Below are 23202 nucleotides of genomic sequence, written 5' to 3' on the forward strand. Positions count from 1 at the left end.
CATCTCCTAAACTGTCTGGGTGATGTATTTTGCAAGTGCTTTCCACACCCTTTCTTTTCGTTGCCAAAAATAGCATCCCTTGTTTGATACACAGAACTCCTTGCTGGTGCCAGGTTCAAAATGGATGGAAGGACACACATCTGGGAGCAGTTAGGGGATAACTGTTTATAAGTAACGTGGAGAGAGTCATTATACAGTCTGTAACAAGCAAGCAGCATTCAGATCAAAGACATGTCTTGTTTTAGTTCTCATATAAGCTAATAGAAAAAACTACTGAGAGTGTGAGTGTATTATTGTAGGACACAGGAGACCAAAGTGACATGGTATTGTAACTTAGGGCACAACATGATGAGTTGCTGTTTGGTAACTCTCTGCTCTTAGCATCCCTGAAATGTAACTTTGATAAACGAAAGGTGTTGTGTAACCCACACACCTCCTGGGTGTGGTGGTCTGTCCCATCTAGTGGCACGTAGACAACTTAGAGAGAGATGAACGAGTCTGCTCTACAGCCTTAGCTAAGAGCCAGGTGGCTTTTAGCTCATGCAGTAGAGGCTCAGGCACTAAGTTCCAGAGGTCCCAGATTTGATCCCGCCCGCCGACAACCAGGGTCTGTCGGCATTACAGGTGCACATGGGCCAATGTCATCAGCCCTTCTCCTATATCCTGATGGGCTCTGCACTTTCAGGATCCTCGGAGAAGGGACCTGTGGTCTATTTTGGATAACGCAGCACAGGTGTCTGGCCAATGTGCAGTGCCAGTTATAAAAGAGCATACAAGCTGCTTGGGTGGGATAGAAAACCTGAGGGAAAATGAGATACAGATGACATGATGTTGGACATTGGCTATCCTACTGCATTCCAGTTCAGCTGTTTCACTTTAAGGATACAGTAAAGGCTAAAAGGACTCCAAAAGAGCAGCAAAGATATTAGAGGTTTATCTGGATTTACTGAGCTGGATACTCAGCTGGTGTAAATCAGTATAGCTCTATTGAAGTCAGCGAACCCAGCTGAGGATCACAATGATTCCAAGATCTAAGATGTTTTAGTTTGGGAAGGAGACCAGTAGGGGGGCTGTGGTTCTGGATCCTGGACTCCATAGTCTAAAGACTGTAGTGAAAACAGTCTCTCCTTTCTGTCCTGTCCCAGTGGCCACATTGTGTTGTTAAAGAACAGTGAATTTAGAAACAATCAATTTAGAACCAATGGAATTCATTGCCCCAGGAAGTCAGCGTGTTTCCCTTTTCTAGGAATAGGCCTGAACAAAAACTGCATGGTTGGACTTGCCCCTAGACATTAGGCAAGTTCAACTAGGATCTCTGCTTTGTAGATTTGATCCTTCTCTAGTCTATTCTCGAACTCTCACTTATCATCCTGCTGGTCTGTGCACTTACAGGACTAGAAGGTCAACAGACAAAACTGCGTGGGAGTTCAGTCCCGTAAAGGAAAAGAAGAGAGATATCTTCTGAGATCTCCCTTTTTCTGCTGCTTTAAACCCCACCCCCACATAGTTTATTCTGTTTGATTTATACTCTATCAGTGATTCCTTCTATCCTGCTGGAGTAAATATTGACAGAAAGGGCGGACTCAGATTAAAAAAAGATCTCAGTGTGATGCTGCAAGCCTACTGAGACGAAATGAGAATGCCGCATGATGCTCACAAAGCTGCTAAAATGGCACATGGAATAAAAATCTCACAGATGACCTCATGCCAGAAGCTTGTGTGTGCATCAGCATTTTCACTGAGGACCTGCTTTTGATCTCATTCGTGCTGGTGCCAATGGGGAATGACTCCATGGAAGGCAATGGTGCCAAGCTGCTGTAAGTCAGATCAGCATCAGGTCCTGGAGTTTCTGTGGCAGAAAAGCCAATGAGATATGTCAAAGGAACCTTTTAAAAATTGTTTTTGTTGTAAGAGACCGATTAGTTTTCAGGCTCCACAGAAACCCGTTGATGGTGATGCAAGACAAAGTCTTGGGGATTTAACTACAAAGCTCCTGCAGGCTGCGTGAAACACCAGAGGAGTGAGCACAGTGCGGTGCAGGGGGCTGGAGAGGGCTCGGCCTCTACACACCATGAACATTGGGAGATTGTTCTCCATTCATCCAATCACTGTTCTAGACTGACGTAGAACTTCACGTGCCACTTCTGCACTAGGTTATTTCTAGCGCAAAAGGCCGAGAACAAAGGGATACTCATGTATGGGAACAATGAGGTGGCCTGAATTGTTGGTTACATTATGGACACAACAGAGCCCCAGGCTGTATGAAATCGAGGTCCCATTGTGCTTTAAAAAAATTAACAAGAAAGAGGCAGTCCCTGCCTCAGAATGCTTACAAACTAAGTAGACAAAATAAAGGGTGGTGAAGGGATTTGTCCATGGCCCTGGACAGATGCATGAACAGAACTCAGGTCTCCTAATTTTCAGAGCAGTGTTATAGCTACTAGACCAGTGGTCCCCAAAGTTTTCAGGGTTGTGTGCCCCCTTGCTCCTGTCTTCACCCCCCCAGTGGAAATGGGTGGGGAGACACAGACAGGAGTAAGGGGGCTGAGGCTGGGGGTGGAGCTGGGAGCGAAGCTGCACCAAGGCTGGGGACGGGGCCAGGTGCGGGGCCAGGAGTCAGGGCTGTGGCTGGGGGCAGGGCCGGAGCAGAGCTGGGGGCAGGGTGGGGCTGGGTGGTGCTCCCTCCCCGCCCTCTGTGCAGGCTTGCCCCCCCTGCTTATTCCCCCCCCAAACATTCCTCTGTGCCCCTCTAGGGGGGCATGCCCCACAGTTTGGGGACCTAAAGTTTCAATTGACCACAGTTTTCTCCCCAGTTAGCACTGAAATCCCAATTTCCTTAACTCTGTTTGGTTCTGTGAAACGCTATATACTGTGCACTTGTTTGTAGGTTTGGCTCACTCGTGTTAGAAACTGAACCATGTAGCCTATAGGACTAACCTGCTTGCTTGCATATATATACAGTAACTCCTCACTTAACGGTGTAGTTCTGTTCCTGAAAAATGTGACTTTAAGTGAAACGATGTTAAGCGAATCCAATTTCCCCATAAGAATGAATGTAAATGGGGGGGGGGGCGGGTTAGGTTCCAGGGAAACTTTTTTTTTGCCATACAGTACAGTACAGTACTCTGGTTGGGAGGTGCCCCCGCCTTACCCCACACAGGCACAGCCCACTGGCACTGGAGACAATGAGGCAGGCAAGGAGGCTGAAGGTGCTGTAGGCTAGGAGAAGCAGGTTGTGCAGCAGCAGTGGCAGCTTCCCCTACTCTGCAAGCACCAGGGGCGGGGGGGTTCAACCCTCAACCTGCCCACACCACCCCTTCCCCCAAGTCCCCACCCTTAACCCGCCTCTTCTTCCGCCCTCCCTTTACGCTGCACGCCACATCCTTGCTCCTCCCCCTTCCCTCCCCTGCCTTCTGCCCGCGGCAATCAGCTGGCTTGCAGTGTTCAGGAGGCAGGAAGGAGGGGGGGAGGAGCGAGGACACGGCGCGCAGGCTCCCCCCCCCCGCCTCCTGAACGCCACAAGCCAGCTGATTGCTGCGGGCAGGAGGGGGGGAGGAGCGAGGACTCAGCGCGCAGGCTCCCCCTTCCCTCTCCTGCCTCCTGCGCGCGTCAAGCCAGCTGATTGCCGCGGGCAGGAGGGGGCAAGCGCTGATCCACGGGGTCTGCCGGCAGGTGGGAGGTGCTGTGGGGGGGCATAGGGGAGCTGATGGGGGGCGGCCAGCGGTGGACAAAGCAGGCAGCCAAAAGACGTTATAGCGAAGCATTGCACAACTTTAAATGGAACTTGTTCTGTAATTGAGCAGGGACGCAAGATCGAAAAAACGTTAAGCTAGAGGACATTAAGTGGGGAGTTACTGTGTGTGTGTATATATGTATGTATGTGTGTGTGTATATATATGTATATATATGTATATATATATATATATATATATATATATATATATATATATATATATATATATATATTTATATTTATATATATATATTGCTTGCGGCGTTCAGGAGGCGGGGGGGGGGGGAGCCTGCGCGCCGTGTCCTCGCTCCTCCCCCCTCCTTCCTATATATATATATATATATATATATATATATATATATATATATATATATATATATATATATATATATATATATATATATATATATATATTCTTATAGTTTAAGTATTTGGTTTATTGTAATAGGTTTATAGATTAATATTAAAAATAAGTTTGGCTGTAATGCAAATGCAGACCTATAGGCCAAAAACCTGTATGTTAGCATATCTATATTAAGACCTTTTACCCAGAAAGCAAAGTTGACCTATATATTGAGACTTGTTACTTAAATAGATAAGCACCCACGCATATGTCTAAGACCATTTATCTAGACTAATAGACAATGGAAGAATGGCATGGTGGGGGGGTTTCAATTTGTACCCACAGACTTAACAGGTACACCACAAGGAAAGAACTGAAATGACTAAAGAACAGAAATAATATATGAGCGTAGGTACATGTCATCAATATGCACAAACATACTAGCCTATGGGGTAAGTGTACCCTAACATTTTGTGGTTGAGGAATGAAATTTGAGCATAGGGGGAAGGATTTCTGGCACTTGTGCCCTATAAAAGAGGTGACCCACCTCGCTAGAGTATTCTTTTTCTACTCTATCTCTATTCCTCTTCCTCTTCTATTCTATTCTATCTACCTACTATGACTACTACTATTACTAGGCTGCACTTGTTCTTCTTAAACTTTCTAAGTTTCAAGGGAACTAGGCTTGGTTTTCCTAAGCTTTTATTCTTAGTTTGTTTATTAGGTTTTGATTTTAAGTTTGTTAGTCAAGTAAACCGTAAGTTAGTTTTGATAGCTCTTAGCATTAGTTTCTTCTAAGCAGTAAGCACTGCATCCCTCACTCAAGAATTGAGAAACCTGAACCGCAAGGCTTCTTCCTGTGTTATCAAGGAAGGGTGTGAGTATATTAACCAAAGCTTTGTAGCATATAATCCTATATTACCATATGTATCTTTTGAATAGTAGTCATGCAATTGTAACTTTGTAACTCTGATTATTTTACCATTTAATTATTATTTCACTGATTTTAATAAAAAGTCTTTAAGGCTATATCTGTCTCAGTGTGAGCTTCCTGTCATACCCCGAGGGGCCTTTGTAAATTCTGTGGAGCCTTATTCAGGACAAGAACTTTTATCTTCTGATCAAACAGATTGGTGAGCCTAAAACCATACTAATTAATATTAATAATTTATTATTAATATTATTAATTAATAAAAATAAAAAATAAAATTGATACATTACATTAGTACACCCTAAATCAGGCTACAACCAAGTACATGTTTGCATTGGTGAGTGACTCGGAAAAGGAAGAGCTTTCTGTTTTCCATTTCTTGGGGAAGCGAGAGGAACTGAGATGTAGTGCTGATAGCTCCAAGAGGGCATGTGAACTAGAAAGGAGTATTGTCTAGTGGTTAGAGCAAAGGACTGGGGGCCAGGATACCTAGGTTCTAATTGTGGCTCTGCCACTACCTCAATGTGTAGCTTTGGGCATTTCACATAACCTCTCTGTGCCTCAGTTGACTCTTCTGTAAAGTAGGAGGAATAATTCCAGCTGTACAGTCTTGTGAGGATAAGTAATTAATGTGTATAAAGTGCTTTTAGATCCCTAGATGAAGGGTGCTAGAGAAGCAGAAAGTCTGACCCTTGTACTGTAGCTGCATCTGAGAAATATTCTTTATGCATTTATTCATACATCACTCAGGGCTGGATGAGCAGATGTTTTCAGTGTGGTGTGATCACTTCTCAGTCAAAAGAGCCCCAAGATCTGGGAGCTCATCCCAAGCCTTCTGGAAGGGACCAGCTACAGGGGGGAAGAATCCTGTGCCCTGGGTCCCAATCCCCAAAGTGCAGGAGAAGGACAGGGCTGGTCAGGCTGTTGGGAACTCTTCTGGGCTGGCCCCACTGCATAATACTGTTTGTGTTGTGATGTAACAATATCTGTGCCAGGAATGCACATCAAAAGTCTGTTTGGGTTCCTCAAACACTGTGTCTATATAAGCTGAACCTCTTTGGGGATGTCCATTGCTAGTCACAGTAGGGTTACCCACACCCAGAAACAAAGCTGAATGAAACGGGGATGGTAGAATTCCCAGGCAACTTATCCCACAGAGTAGAATGTTATAGATTCTGGGTCAAACAGAAATGAATAGCTCAGAAAACCACTATTTTAGTAGTGTCAGGAGAACATCTACCTTTACACTGTGCCTTTAATGTTTGTGTCTATTAAATAAGCTGCCATTTTACATTCCAGAACTTTAGTGATACCTGTATCTTTTCCAACTTCTCAGATGTACAACTTTGCACTATCATCCAGATCTTCCGTCAACAAGTATCATCATCACCTTCCACAATGAAGCCAGGTCCACCCTGTTAAGAACTATCAGAAGGTAAGACAGACTCATGCAAAGGAATATGCAAGTGCAGCATGGTTTTTTTTTATCCTGCTCCAAAAACATGTGTGCCACTTTCCTCACAGTATGACAGATACTCCTTCACATTTCAAAAAAGGTTAGACGTTTGCATGAATAATAGCATTTTCAGCTACGCTTACCAGGGTAAAATTACAAAGGCTACTAACCCAGGTCCTAAGATGATCCGTAGCTAAGGATAGCATGAGATCTGACTCCTGGTAAGTAGTTTTGCACAAGGAGGTGCATTATGGAGTGGCTTCCTTTGCAGTATCTGACAATGGTCACTGTCAGGAGCAGGTCACCAATCTAGATGGATCTTGGGATGGCAGTTTTTATATTAATAGACTCATAGACTTAAAGGTCAGAAGGGACCATTATGGTCATCTAGTCTGACCTCCTGCACAACGCAGGCCACAGAATCTCACCCACCCACTCCTGTAACAAACCCTAACCTATGCCTGAGTTATTGAAGTCCTCAAATCATGGTTTAAAGACCTCAAGGTGCAGAGAATCCTCCAGCAAGTGACCCATGCCCCACGCTGCAGAGGAAGGCGAAAAACCTCCAGGGCCTCTGCCAATCTGCCCTGGAGGAAAATTCCTTCCCTACCCCAAATATGGCGATCAGTTAAACCCTGAGCATGTGGGCAAGACTCACCAGCTAGCACCCAGGAAAGAATTCTCTGTAGTAACTCAAATCCCACCTCATCACAGACCATTGGGCATATTTACCTGCTAATAATCAAAGATCAATTAATTGCCAAAATTAGGCTATCCCATCATACCATCCCCTCCATAAACTTATCAAGCTTAATCTTGAAGCCAGATATGTCTTTTGCCCCCACTGCTCCCCTTGGAAGGCTGTTCCAGAACTTCACTCCTCTAATGGTTAGAAACCTTTGTCTAATTTCAAGTCTAAACTTCCTAATGTCCAGTTTATATCCATTTGTTCTTGTGTCCACATTGGTACTGGGCTTAAATAATTCCTCTCCCTCCCTGATATTTATCCCTCTGATATATTTATGGAGAGCAATCATATCTCCCCTCAGCCTTCTTTTGGTTAGGCTAAACAAGCCAAGCTCTTTGAGTCTCCTTTCATAAGACAGGTTTTCCATTCCTCGGATCATCCTAGTAGCCCTTCTCTGTACCTGTTTCAGTTTGAATTCATCTTTCTTAAACATGGGAGACCAGAACTGCACACAGTATTCCAGATGAGGTCTCACCAGTGCCTTGTATAACCCTACTAACACCTCCCTTATCTTTACTGGAAATACCTCGCCTGATGCATTCCAAGACCGCATTAGCTTTTTTAATGGCCATATCACATTGGCGGCTCATAGTCATCCTGTGATCAACCAATACTCCGAGGTCCTTCTCCTCCTCTGTTACTTCCAACTGATGTGTCCCCAATTTATAACCAAAATTCTTGTTATTAATCCCTAAATGCATGACCTTGCACTTTTCACTATTAAATTTCATCCTATTACTATTACTCCAGTTTACAAGGTCATCCAGATCTTCCTGTATGATATCCCGGTCCTTCTCTGTATTAGCAATACCTCCCAGCTTTGTGTCATCCGCAAACTTTATTAGCACATTCCCACTTTTTGTGCCAAGGTCAGTAATAAAAAGATTAAATAAGATTGGTCCCAAAACCGATCCCTGAGGAACTCCACTAGTAACCTCCCTCCAGCCTGACAGTTCACCTTTGAGTACGACCTGTTGTAGTCTCCCCTTTAACCAGTTTGACTATCAACGCTGAGCTGTGTTTTGCCATAGTCAGCAAGGGATATCTGTGGCTTTGCAGAGGTCTGCTTTAGTATCATTTTTGAGCTTCTCCAGTGACACCTGAAGGCCACATGGGATGCCAGCAAGGAGAGTTAACTGAGAAGCTCTGATGGTTCACAAAGAGGCTGCATTTTCAAGGACAGTTTCTGAGCTCTTCTAAATGAGCTGTGGAGAGGTCTGGGCACATGGCCATTTTTCCATTTGTTGGTTTGTTCTTGGCTGTGGTTTACTGTAGGGGGATATAGTATATGCTTCATTTTCACTGCAGGTTTTCTAAAAGCAGCTTTGAATTCCAATGTGGGTCTTGAATCTACATAGCTCTTTGCTGTGGAATGGAAAGATTTCTTGTAACCTATCCACACCTTCTGTCCTGAGGGTTAGATCTGTGCACCTTGTCCAGTGGCTTATCCCATAGGAATGGTCAGATGCATTCAGTCCTGTTTCTATAATAAACGTTTGACAGGTGGATTTCACACTCATGTAAGTAAGGGAAGGGGATAGACTCATCAAGTTTAAGTCCACAAGGGACCACCAAAGCTTCTAGTTTGACCTCCTGTATATATATATTACAGGAGGTCAACACCATCCAGCCACCCCCATCCCAAGCCAATAACTGGAATTAGACTGAAGTATTACAATCCTCAGGAGACTAAACTATTATGTGCCCCAGGCAGAGAACAGGAGGGATCGAAATGCACCAATGCCTCAGACCCCTGCAATGGCAGGGAATTGATTGATATCATTGCCTGGAGCCAGGCAATAGTCGATGCACGTATGCAACTCCTGTTCATCCTTTGATGGGCAATAGAGCCTGCACTTCAGGCCGATGCTGCGTAAACTTCCTTCTCATAGGCCTGTGCCTTGGTCATTGTGGCCTGCAGCCCCTCCTGCTATCACGGTCCTGGGCCTCTCAGGAGCCGAGTCTGCCAAACGTGACTAATTGTACTGGCTTGGTGACGTGGACAAATTTCCACAGAGTATGACACACACCTGCAAATGTTTCTTTGCGGCCACTCCAACTCAGACCACATCCCCAGCTGCTGTAAATCAGCAGAGTTCCACTAACGTCTAGACAGCTAGGTTGATTTACACCAGCTAAGGACCTGGCCCCAGGCCTGCACTGGTGAGAGCCACGGACGTTAAAGAGCCCTTTGCCATCAGACATAGGTTGCTGACCAGGGGCCAGATTCGTCTTTGCTTGCTAGACATCTCCTTCACCCCTTTGAGCCCCTGATGGCTTCATCTGTCTGAGAGCAGAACCCTTTCTCAGGAAGACACGTGCATACTAGGAGCGAGTTTGACCGTTCTGCAACTGAATTCCTGCTTTCCTTTATGGCATCACTCCCCATCCCAGCTCCTTCACATCTCACCTCATACTGTGTCACCACCTCCCTTCGTCTGGGTGGATCTAATAGACACACAGCACCGTCTCTCTTCACTCTGTACTGACTCCTGTTGTGTTCATTTAGATGGAATACAGGTGTTAGCATAACCCAGTTACTGTCCAACGTTAAACAGTGTTAAACAAGGCTCGGGGCTTGGTCTACAGAGATCTCAGCCTCCTTAGTACCAGTAAGGAGCTGCTGGACTAGAACGCTGGGTCTGCAGAGCCTGGCACAGCTGATGTTCCCACATCCCCACCAGGAGGCCTCAGAGAACCATATGTAAGGAGCACTGGGGAGATTAAGTGTGTTAGGAAGAACTGCTCAAAGGGACCATAGCAACAGCAGCCTGTGACCATCTGATGGGCCCAGGCTCACTATTTAACCCAGGAGGGTGCCCCAGGAAAGTTGTCTGAGCAGCCATGCAGACTTCTGGTTTGCGGGGCTCTAGACCTCACCTTGCTTGCTGATCTCCAGTCTCTGACCTGGCCTGACTCTGATCCTGGCTTTTGCCTACTAATCCTGGCTCTAGCAATTACTTTGATCCCTCCACACTGACTACTGCCTCGTGACTGCCCTGGGCTTGGTGACAGCAGCCCAGCTGTGACTGCTAGGTCAGACTGCCTATGCCTAGGTCCCTTACAGTACCATGGCGAACATCCCATTAAAATCTTTTTACCCTTTTACAGATACCGAAATAGATAAAGAAAAGAAGGAAAAATGTTCATTTTAACATCATTTTCTGTTACCTTTCCCTTTAGCTGGAGAGAGTTGTGGAGGGGAAAAAATCCCATGTTTGATAGCTTCTTAGAGCGTATCAAAGATGGTAATAACTTTTCCTTGGGGAGAAAAGAAGAAATTAGTTGAGAAGGGCTGGCACTGTTAACGTCCAGTCCCGTTTCATCTCAGGTGATTGGGATTCTGCTGGAGTTGGTAGGGGTGGTGATGTCATCTGGGTCCCTCACTCTCTGGCCCACTCTAGTCAGGTCATTCCTCAGGATTAGGATGAAGAAGGTCTGGAGTCCCAGAAGACAGTGGGGGTGGCAGCCATGATGGTGATGCTCACTTCAGTAGCTTCTGTTTGTTCTTTCCTTATTTTTCCTCCAAAGGCTTTCTTTAAGGACTCACAAAGGGATTGATGGATGGAATACCCCATCCCCTCATTATTTTGTCCACCACTTAGGCCTACTATCTGACACCAATTTTGGTTCATAAATTCCTGATTCCACATGTTCTGTTTTTACCAAGCATTATTTTAACATATTCCTTGAACCCTATCAGTAGGCCCTTTTATTTAGACTAATTTAGTCTGTCTCCTTTTTGTACCTTTCCCCATCAACATTTGTCACTATAGGCTACTGTAACATCTCACATATTTTTTACAGCTGAGCTCACAGTTAGAGTAAATTTGTAGGCTCATTTATCACAACATTTCTGACCTGAGTTTGGACTGATCCAAGATCCAGTCCCTCATCTTTAAAGCCAACAATGGGCAAGGCTTAGTTCTCCGAGACCACCTCCCTGCCACTATCATGCATGACAGGAGGTCTCCAGGGGGAGGCACTGTGCAATTCCATGGTACCTAAGGTCAAGATGAACCAACCTCTTACCACTTCTAAGGTCAGTTGATGAGCTCCTCACTTCGGAGTGGCTTTCTCCAGTAATGGAGTAGCAGAATGATGCAGAAGTGTTACTCCTGGGAGACAACCTCTAGGAGTGATGATGACATGTGAAACTGTTAGGATCACAATATACTCCTCATATTGTGCCTAGCTACTGTGGTGATGGGTACATACACATGTAGACAGGTACAGTCAGTTTATTATAATTATGGTTGGATTAGAAATGCAAAATAAGTAGATTTCCCTCTTATTCCTTGTTCCTCTGTTATATTTTTCCCATGGGATTGTCCCTGATTTCCATGCCATTAACAGCCCTTTCAGTCATCCTTTTTTTTTTTTTTTTGCTCCGTCATGGAGATGTTTTGTTTGATTAGGTTACTTTGATTCCACTCTTGAACCATTAAAAAAAGAACAGGAGTACTTGTGGCACCTTAGAGACTAACAAATTTATTAGAGCATAAGCTTTCGTGGGCTACAACCCACTTCTTCGGATGCATATAGAGTGAAACATATATTGAGAAGATATATATACACACACATACAGAGAGCATGAACAGGTGGGAGTTGTCTTACCAACTCTGAGAGGCCAATTAAGTAAGAGGAAAAAAAACTTTTGAAGTGATAATCAAGATGGCTCAGTACAGACAGTTTGATAAGAAGCAAGTGTGAAAATACTTACAAGGGGAGATAGATTCAATGTTTGTAATGGCTCAGCCATTCCCAGTCTTTATTTAATCCTGTGTTGATTGTGTCTAGTTTGCATATCAATTCCAGCTCAGCAGTCTCTCGTTGGAGTCTGTTTTTGAAGTTTTTCTGTTTTAAGATAGCCACCCGCAGGTCTGTCATAGAATGGCCAGACAGGTTAAAGTGTTCTCCCACTGGTTTTTGAGTATTATGATTCCTGATGTCAGATTTGTGTCCATTAATTCTTTTGCGTAGAGACTGTCCGGTTTGGCCAATGTACATGGCAGAGGGACATTGCTGGCACATGATGGCATATATCACATTGGTAGATGTGCAGGTGAACGAGCCCCTGATGGTATGGCTGATGTGATTAGGCCCTATGATGATGTCACTTGAATAGATATGTGGACAGAGTTGGCATCGGGCTTTGTTACAAGGATAGGTTCCTGGGTCAGTGTTTTTGTTCAGTGATGTGTGGTTGCTGGTGAGTATTTGCTTTAGGTTGGGGGGTTGTCTGTAAGCGAGGACAGGTCTGTCTCCCAAGATCTGTGAGAGTAAAGGATCATCTTTCAGGATAGGTTGTAGATCTCTGATGATGCGCTGGAGAGGTTTTAGTTGGGGGCTGAAGGTGACAGCTAGTGGTGTTCTGTTATTTTCTTTGTTGGCCCTGTCTTGTAGGAGGTGACTTCTGGGTACTCGTCTGGCTCTGTCAATCTGTTTTTTCACTTCAGCAGGTGGGTATTGTAGTTTTAAGAATGCTTGATAGAGATCTTGTAGGTGCTTGTCTCTATCTGAGGGATTGGAGCAAATGCGGTTATATCTTAGAGCTTGGCTGTAGACAATGGATCGTGTGGTGTGTCCTGGATGGAAGCTGGAGGCATGTAGGTAAGTGTAGCGGTCAGTAGGTTTCCGGTATAGGGTGGTATTTATGTGACCATCGCTTATTAGCACAGTAGTGTCCAGGAAATGGACCGCTTGTGTGGATTGATCTAGGCTGAGGTTGATGGTGGGATGGAAATTATTGAAATCATGGTGGAATTCCTCAAGGGCTTCTTTTCCATGGGTCCAGATGATGAAGATGTCATCAATGTAGCGCAAGTAGAGTAGGGGCGTTAGGGGACGAGAGCTAAGGAAGCGTTGTTCTAAGTCAGCCATAAAAATGTTGGCATACTGTGGGGCCATGCGGGTACCCATAGCAGTGCCGCTGACTTGAAGGTATATATTGTCCCCAAATGTGAAATAGTTGTGGGTGAGGACAAAGTCACAGAGTTCAGCCACCAGGTTAGCTGTGACATTATCGGGGATACTGTTCCTGATAGCTTGTAGTCCATCTTTGTGTGGAATATTGGTGTAGAGGGCTTCTACGTCCATAGTGGCCAGGATGGTGTTTTCTGGAAGATCACCGATGGATTGTAGTTTCCTCAGGAAGTCAGTGGTGTCTCGAAGATAGCTAGGAGTGCTGGTAGCGTAGGGTCTGAGGAGAGAGTCCACATAACCAGACAAGCCTGATGTTAGCCTGATGTCATCATGAATAAATTGGAATATGACCAAGAGGCTGCTAGACAGCTCTCTAACACCACATTCTACAGGCCATTATCCTCTGATCCCACTGAGGATTACCTAAAGAAACTACACCATCTGCTAAAAAAACTCCCTGACAAAGCACAGGAACAAATCTGTACAGACACATGCCTAGAACCCCGACCAGGGACATTCTATTTGCTACCCAAGATCCATAAACCTGGAAATCCTGGACGCCCCATCATCTCAGGCATTGGCACCCTAACATCAGGCTTGTCTGGTTATGTGGATTCTTAAAACTACAATACCCACCTGCTGAAGTGAAAAAACAGATTGACAGAGCCAGACGAGTACCCAGAAGTCACCTCCTACAAGACAGGGCCAACAAAGAAAATAACAGAACACCACTAGCTGTCACCTTCAGCCCCCAACTAAAACCTCTCCAGCGCATCATCAGAGATCTACAACCTATCCTGAAAGATGATCCTTTACTCTCACAGATCTTGGGAGACAGACCTGTCCTCGCTTACAGACAACCCCCCAACCTAAAGCAAATACTCACCAGCAACCACACATCACTGAACAAAAACACTGACCCAGGAACCTATCCTTGTAACAAAGCCCGATGCCAACTCTGTCCACATATCTATTCAAGTGACATCATCATAGGGCCTAATCACATCAGCCATACCATCAGGGGCTCGTTCACCTGCACATCTACCAATGTGATATATGCCATCATGTGCCAGCAATGCCCCTCTGCCATGTACATTGGCCAAACCGGACAGTCTCTACGCAAAAGAATTAATGGACACAAATCTGACATCAGGAATCATAATACTCAAAAACCAGTGGGAGAACACTTTAACCTGTCTGGCCATTCTATGACAGACCTGCGGGTGGCTATCTTAAAACAGAAAAACTTCAAAAACAGACTCCAACGAGAGACTGCTGAGCTGGAATTGATATGCAAACTAGACACAATCAACACAGGATTAAATAAAGACTGGGAATGGCTGAGCCATTACAAACATTGAATCTATCTCCCCTTGTAAGTATTTTCACACTTGCTTCTTATCAAACTGTCTGTACTGAGCCATCTTGATTATCACTTCAAAAGTTTTTTTCCTCTTACTTAATTGGCCTCTCAGAGTTGGTAAGACAACTCCCACCTGTTCATGCTCTCTGTATGTGTGTGTATATATATCTCCTCAATATATGTTTCACTCTATATGCATCCGAAGAAGTGGGTTGTAGCCCACGAAAGCTTATGCTCTAATAAATTTGTTAGTCTCTAAGGTGCCACAAGTACTCCTGTTCTTTTTGCGGATACAGACTAACACAGCTGCTACTCTGAATCCTTTCTTGAACCATTGTGATTTCACTCACGGCTTCTGTCCTTGTAGCTCCTCCTCCCCTCCCATATCTCTCTATCCAATCTGGCTCACATGTTTTATCTGGTGATGTGCACCTCCAGGGTTGGTTCTAATTACAGCACCTACTTGCCACAAAATAACCTTGAAATGTCACCATGGACCTGTGGGTATTTCCTTTCCAGCCACAGTGCAATGGCCTGGAATGGTCAGTTTTACTATTTGTACTGGATCAAAACCAGGGCTGGATAAACGTGGACAGATAAAACAAATTAAAGGTGAAGCAAACCCAACCCCAAACTCCCCCACCTCCCACTTCCTTGGGGTGGGTTCCCAGAGCTCTCCTGCGCTGGTCCTTGGGAAATGACTGGCTATGCCCATGGGATTGGCTGTCTGTTCATGTGGCTTGTGATGCTGAGGCTGGGTTCAGCAGACTCCGTCTGGATTCAATCCCGAACAGGCTGCCCAGCCGTAGACCAGCCCCTGGGGGCTCCAGCTGTTAGGAAAGAGGACTGCTGACTCAATTCCTGCCCTACCTTGGCTCAGCTCCAAACATGCACACACTTCTATTTCCTGCCTGCCTTTGGACCCTGTTCAGAACTTGTCTCCTCTGAAGCCTTTGTAGGCTAATTTATCCAGCCTTCTGGTCTGTTTTTTCTCACTCAGCAAATGCTTGGCTTAATTAAATCTTACAAATTTCTGTTCCATGACATCGGTAACATCTTAGATTTCATGTTGACTGTCACATGAAAAAATTATCCGTCTTAATACTACTTCGTGCTTCTGTAGCAGCTTCCATTGAAGGATCTCAAAGCACTTTCTGTGCAACAACACTAATAGTCATACCTAGCTCTTGTATAGCACTTTTCATCAGTACATCTCAAAGTGCAAAGGATGGTAAGTATCATTATCCCCATTTGTCTGATGGGAGTAACTGAGGCACAGAGTGGTGACCTGACTTGCTCCAGGTCATCCAGCAGGTCAGTGGTAGAGCCTGGAATAGAGAACTCAGATGTCTTGAGTCCCAGCTGAGTGCTCCATCCACTATCTTTTTGAATTAAGCCTCTCACTAGCACTGTGAAATTAGTACGCACTATCCATCCTCCTTTTATAAATGGGGATAAAGTGGGGCAGAAAGAGGTTGTTTGACTTGTCTCAGGTCATAGAGAGAATGAATGGCAGTCAGGGAGAGAACTCTAATCACTAGGTAACACTGCCTCTTTGTTTCACTGTTTATCTTCTCTCTACCATGGATTTCTTCTTCCCTGCAAAGTTATTCCTGAGCACCGTACAGTGCCTAGCACAATGGGATCCTGGTCTTGAACTTTGGTTCCAAGGTGCTATAGTAATATAAATAATAATTAATAATATTTTGTGCCTGGCTAGGGGTCAGAGTGGTGCGGCTTTGGCCCTGAGTTTGGCTGCCTGGCAGTGAAATAAGATAATGACCACTCCCAAGAGTCTTCATAACAAATCAATGGGCATCATCATCATAAACACGAGGAACAAGAATGGGAAAGAGAAATTGCGTCCTGTAAAATTCACAGGAGTGGGGATAGGCTGTAGTGTCCTAATTGGACACATCAACCAATTGGAGCATGTTGCATGTATGTACTGAAGATGAGCAAACAGTGGGGGAAATTTACCATTAATAATCTTTTGAACTCAAAAGTAAGGGTCAATTTGACCCTGTTTGTGGCCTTTTCCATAGACATCTGAGATCCTTACTAGTTTGAATCCTCATCTAAAGTGGGGTTTTAGCTTGAATACTTAATATTCACTGTGAGCAAACTTTGAATTGGATTGTAAAATCTGCACATCCTGCTCAATCTTCAGTGGCATGAGTGTTGTGTGACTTCCGTCACTACTCAGTGTGACACACCGTGTGGATGTCACACTTTGAACATCTGCAGTGCACCATTTGTGAACGATCTGCATCCCGAGAATTAGTCACTGACAAAAATTAGAAGATCATGTTGAATAATTACTCGGTTCAAGAAACTCATGGTCTGTTCCCACACCATTTGCCAACAGGGGGAAAAAAGGAAAAAATCGTTGAATCCATGATTCTCTGGGAATTATTTTATCAGCATTACTATATGTGAACATCTCAGGGACTAGGTAGGTTCTTAGGGCCAAAGCAAAAAAACAAAAACAAAAAAAGGAGGATGGGAAGGGAGAAAAAAGGGGCAGATGGGAAGAAAGATGGCATCGTCATTAAGGGTATATTTCACTGGGCATGAGGAGACCTGGGTTAAATTCTTGGCTCTGCCACATATTTTCTATGTGACCTTGGGCAAGTCACTTAATCTCTCTGCGCCTCAGTTCCCCAGGTGTAACATAGCACTGCCCTACCCCACAGGGCAGTTGTGAGGAGGATAAATACATTAAAGATTGTGAGACATTCACAAACTATGATGATGGGGGCCATATAAATACCTGAAAACAGAGAGAGTGGAAAAGAAATTGGAACCCCTTTTCAGCTGTCTGCCCTACTTGCCATCCTTTATTTCCTTTCCCACAATCTTTTCTTTCTGATCTCTCCCTCTGCCTCCTACAAACTTGAATTAAAAAAGAAAACTCCATGTCATTTTCCTGCCCCTGCTGCCCTGCTCCTCCCTAGGGAGAGCTGAAGGACATCCATAGTGGCACAGCAGTTATTGGAGGGTAAAGAGCAATGCTGAAGTGAAGGAGCTGGACTCGACAAGGCCTGGATCGACCGTAAAGGCTCTTAACAGTGATTACTGGTAACATCTTACCATCATGTAACCCTGTCTATCCAGAAGGACCCCAAAGTGCTTTGCAAGTGCATGTGGGAATACCTCCTGCATCTCCCACTGAAGTGCAGCCAACTCTGGGATGGAACATTCTGTGCTTTATGGGCTTGATCCTGAGAAGCATCCAACAAAGTCAATGGTTGCTCAGCACCTTGCAAGACAAAAAATTGAAGATAAATCCTGCATCCACCTGAAACAATGAGGGGGATTTTAGGGAGACACAGTGGAATTCCCCAGACTGGAATCTGACCGGAACAGCAGGGTTGATGGGCCTATGCCTGTAAAATGGGTCACATGTCATCTTTAATGAACTCAGGTGATCAGGACCTCTGTTTTATGTCTCATCCCAAAGATAGCTGGGGCAGTCTGGGAAGTTTTAGAATCAGCCAAACTCTTGTAAGAACTCAGTAGGACAGGAATTGTGAAGTGCCAGTGACTGGCAGCCTGCCAGGTAAGGAATTGCTGCAATGTATGATACGGTAGGCAAAGTGCCCAAGCTCGCTGGGGAGTTACTGTCCTCAGAGCTGCAGGCAAGGCAGATGCCAAACTGGGGCAGAAAGAAAAGAGGCAGGGTACTCCAGAGCCTGAAGTGAGGAACGAAAGGAGGGGCATGCTGGGGTATTATCTCTGCATCCACCTCCCTGCTCTGTCCTGTTCTAACCGCCCCAGAGCATGGCCTTAGCTGGGCTGCGTTCTCCAGCCAATGGATGGGCTGTCCACCCATTGCTGAGGAATCCCCCTCCGTCTCAGTCTTGTCATGTTGCAGGACAAATTTCAGCACTGCCTGTAACTTTCGCAGTGTCTTTTATGCGGCATTTTATCACTAGGGAAATTTTCTTCCTGACCTCCACAGGTGATCGCTCAGCTTAAGTCTTGAAGCACGAGGGTTGCTATTCCTTTGGGTAGTCTTAATTTGTCCAAACTAACATTGCTGAAAATGTTATTCCATTCATGTAATGCCTTTAACACACAGGTCTGCATTGGGGGAGCTGCTGATGGACACTGTCCCAGCCAGCAGTTCTGGGAGGCTGTGACCCTAAGCACCCCGCTATTCACACCCTACACACTACTGCAATGATAGTTTTACAAAATATGCCTTGTGAGGTATCATTTTAAAATTAATAACATACTGGTCAATTGTATGATTGTGGAACATATGTGAGAAGACTGCCTGTGGAATTACAGATGTGTTTTAAAGTCTGTATTTGAACAAAGTAGAAAAGAGGTCTCCCCAGGTTTCGAATACAAATGAAGCAGGGTGACCAGTGACTATGGAATTGCAATTTACACATGCGGTAAACAAAACCATCAAAGCTCACAAGGTGATTGGGGAATCAACATGTCTGGGTCAGAAAGGATCATGTGTGTGCTTGTCTAACCAACCTGGTCATCAGGCAGAGGCATTTACATAAAAGGTAAACAAAGCCATCAAGCCAACAAGGGGAAGAGGTAATGACTCATCTATCAACAGGGGATGGAGACTGCGCCCTTGGGAAGACTTGCTGCTTCTTTAAGCAGGGTCAACGAACTGTAAGAGAGATGCTTTTAAGAGGTTTACTGGGCTATTAAGAGAGGGGCACCTAAGATGACAAGGGAAACCAGCACCTCATACTTCTGTGGAAGGATCTGACTGAGAGACAGCTAACCATGCTGGACCAAGAGTGCGCCAAATGATCTAAAACAAGTGGTGTAAACTGATGCAGTTCCACTGACTTCAATGGAGATACGCTTACACCAGCTGATGGTTTGGCCCTGAACTCTATAACTCTGTTAACATCCAAGTATGTAACCAAATCAGGACAGGGCTCAGTCCCATGTATAGTGTCAGTCTGATCAGAGTTTTAATGATGCTGTAACATAGGTCCCAATCGTGGTATGTGGGATCTTACCTTTTTCCGAGGATCTAATCCCTCCTACTGCTAACATCTGGCTTAGACTCTGTCTCTTCTCATTGCATAGCACAGCTCCTTCTCCTTTATTTAAATGCTTAGGTTCCATCTTGCTCTCTTTTTTTCATTTCCAGAGCCAGATTTTCAATGATTTCACAACTGCCCCACCTTAGCCTTTAACCTCCGATGCGGTATGCTGTCGAGAATGCTTTCCAAACATAGGCTCCTCGTGTTGGGAGATGTGCAGTTTTACTCCGCTGTGTGGTCATTATTTATTCTTTACATCTGCAATCTGAGTCTTCAGAGTTGGAATCAGGAGGCTTAATTATTTACCTCTTATTGACAACCCGAAAAACACCGTTGGTCAAAAATCTTGATATGGGCACTGCACATCCCAGATCAAATATTTAGGTAATTAATTAGTGGGTAGACTATCATGTCATTTTTCAATACCCATAAGTAGAAGCAGGCCCTGTCTGGGCAGTTAACGCCCTGCAACCTCCCCTCTCCATGTAATCTGGTGTGTAGCCTACAGTTGCTGAGACAACTGAGTGGTAAAGCCATGCATTCAATCCCCATGCAGTATGTAGGTCCTGTATAGAGGCTGTGCCATAGCTCAAATGACTCTGATTAAAAGAGCAAAAACAAGCCAGGTATTACTCTGAAACTGTATAATTAGCACTTCGTGCTGACTATTTTTTCCCTCTCTCTTCCCCCCCTCCCCCCAAAACCCTGGCCATTTTTATAAATTTGCTAATTGTCTCTCACAGTGAGTAAATATACAGCTGTGCACGCGCTTTTACCTTTTGATGTTAACATAAGAGAACTCTTGAATTACAAAGAGCTAGTGGGTATTTGAAAGAATAAAATGCGGAAGCTGCAGTGTAATCAAAGCTCATTATGGTTATTCTTGGTGTAATGTCTCTCTCCATCTCCTACATAATTAGTCAGTTTGGATTGTTGGATCAGTTTATTTTAACGGGCATTGTCTCTTCTCTCTCGCTCTGTCTGATTTCAATAACCATGACCTCCAGCCTCTCTGGCACTTTATGATGTTGTTGGGTTTTTTTCCCACAGGCCCCATTATGTTGCCATGGAGAGAATTAAGGGTTCGTAAATACAGACAAATCAAGGTCCGGAGTCATTTTTATAAACCAGCAAGTATTAAGGGGTGACAAAAGTACACACCAGCAAAGACGTAGGCTCAGGTCTGCAAATACTGGCCTCTCTTGTCTGCATCCACATTTTGCCTGCATCACTGTTAATTTTGCACTGATAATTATTTACAGGTGGCATTTCAGACCTGATTCTACAAACACTTACTACTGTCCTGGGCATAATGAAGAGAATCCCTGGAAAATGCAAGTGCCAAAGAAAGATGGAACCTACTCCTACGATGAAAAGTTAGGGTCAAATTCTGCTTGGTTACACCAGCATAATCTTGATTAAACCCAATGAAGTCAAGGAAGCTACATTGATGTCAATTCAAAGTAACAGAAAATAATCTAGCCCTTATTCAATAACTGACTTTAGGTAAATTCACTAGGATAAATCCTGAGATCGTTCCCTTTGATAGCAATGGGTGTTTTTGTGTGGTAGGAATGAGTAAAGACCTTGGGATTTGACCCAAAATATTTTGATTTGTCTTGATTTTTTTCATTGCAATATATTTGCCTGTATTTGATTTCAGAAAGAAAAGTCTCTATAAAGAAGAAGTACTTCAAAGAGAGGCAAATCACCAAGTGCTTTTACGTGTAAAAAGCAAAAGGAAAAAGAACCAAAAAAAGAAAGAAAGCTGAGTGAAAATCTGAGTAATAGAAAAGCTGGCTTTCAATTTTTAAGAGTGCCTTATAGAGTATCTGATGAAATCCCTGTAACACCGAAAAGCTAAAGTGTTCAGTGTTTCTGTTTCCAGTCGTTCCTGCAAATTGTCACACTGGGGGAGTGTATAATCTGCTGTGTTTTCAGTGGTCTCGGTAACTTATTGTCCGATTAATACAACTCAGGTTGCAAATGTCTGTCAGGAATAGTGAATTTGGCCTTGCTGGGAAGTGAATGCATTTTCTCTCAGCCTCTTGGGGAAGTAACTTACTCTTCTATTACATTCAGCCTTTGTTGCACAACTCTTTATACCAGTGGCAGATGGTTGTTACTGGGCAGGTTTTTAGCAGTGCAGCCAAGAACTCCAAAGCGGTAACGTTTAGGGCCTGCAGGCATATGATTCTGATTCATCCCGCACAGTGGGTTTAGACCAGTGTAGCTCTGCTGACTTTCAGGAATTTCTCCTGATTTACACTCGTGCAGGCAAATGGAGAATCAGGCCTGTAGCACCTTGGCTATGATGTAGGTCTTTAGCTAAGCAGTTTTGGGACTTGGATGGGAAACTTCCAAGGATAGGGCCAGGTGTTGTAGGAACTGATGTGGGTAATTCAGTGGGGGCGCCCGGTTCTGTGAGTTATAGTGCTGTGGATGGGTGCAAGGGGGATGCTGTGCTGCTGGAAAGTGCTGTCTTTCATAAAGAGGTAAAAATAAGGTGATATTAGGGCACGTTTGGCAAGAGTAGACTCGTTCTGGCCAGCCTGCATAGTGCTTCTCTAAAGTTCCCCAGGTGCTTTCAGTGGGATAATGTTTTCTTCATGCACTGTCCTGAACAGATGCATAGTGATGCTGTTGAAGAACAGCTGCCGCATTTAATGATGGCTGAAAATCTATACATAAAATCTTCATAGTTTAATGTGATCTGCTCTGAGTGTAGCAAGCAGTGGCATTCGGGGCATGTAACATGTTCATGCATGACTCAGTGCAACTGCCACCACCCACCCATTCAAAAAATACACAGAGCAAATCACTGCCAAACGGGAGGTGAAATCCTGATCATTTTAATGCAGGCCTAAGGGTCGGGTGCCTTTTTTGGAAGCCTGACACTCACGGTTCTTCAGATTGCATTCAGGGTGGTCAAACTAAAGCTGGGGGGGGGAGGGGGAGAAAGGATGTCCTTGCCTGTGGAAATTTTTGGAGATTTGGAAGAAATTTCCCATTCCAAATCAGGGCAAAATGTCGAAGTCTCAAAAATGTTTGTGAAAACGTGAAGAAAAAAAAATTCAGTTCAGGCCAATCAAAATGTTTTTTGTTTCGATAATTTTGAAACATTTTGTTTTGATTTTGACCTTAACTTTTTTTCTTAAATTAAAATTAGCTTAATTTTTAAATGAAAAGTTGAAAAACTGTTTTTTTTGTTTGTTTTTTTTTTCATTTCAAAAATGTCAAGGAGACCTTCTGAAAATTTCAAAATTTCTTGGTTGCTCTTTTTTCCCCCCAAGTTGGGGAAATTTGTCTAAACTGACCTTTTCCAGTGACAAGCTTTGGCTTTGACTAATTGGTATTTTCCAGAAAAAAAAAAATTTTTGTTGAAAAATTCCCTCTAACGTTACTGTTTCCATCTGTGGTGCCCATACCTGTATGGCGTGTGTGATGTAATAATCCTGTAGAGTTCCATGGTCTGCTACAATCTCCTCCCAAAACAACTGGGCATAAAAACATTACCAGTCCCAAGAGCATCCCATGGCTTTTAGTTATGCTACGTATGTTCAGTGTAAAATCAATTTGCTTTGCTTTGCTTGCTGCTTGTCATTGTCTTAGGGTTAGCTGGTGTAGGAGGCAGTACTTGGGGGGACTGTGCCACAATCTCTTCTGTTCCAGGGCT

The 23202-nt window shown here is 44.2% G+C and overlaps 1 protein-coding gene across 1 annotated transcript in view; it reads left to right on the forward strand.

The window, feature by feature from the left end:
- Positions 1–23202, forward strand: part of GALNT14 (polypeptide N-acetylgalactosaminyltransferase 14) — a 185573-nt gene that overhangs the window by 109257 nt on the left and 53114 nt on the right. The window contains exon 3 of the mRNA XM_065401302.1: positions 6344–6442. Within this exon, the coding sequence (XP_065257374.1) occupies positions 6344–6442 (99 nt within the window). The remainder of the gene's footprint in view (positions 1–6343; positions 6443–23202) is intronic.

This window comes from Emys orbicularis, chromosome 3, assembly GCF_028017835.1.
Source record: "Emys orbicularis isolate rEmyOrb1 chromosome 3, rEmyOrb1.hap1, whole genome shotgun sequence".
NCBI classification, from domain to species: domain Eukaryota; kingdom Metazoa; phylum Chordata; order Testudines; family Emydidae; genus Emys; species Emys orbicularis.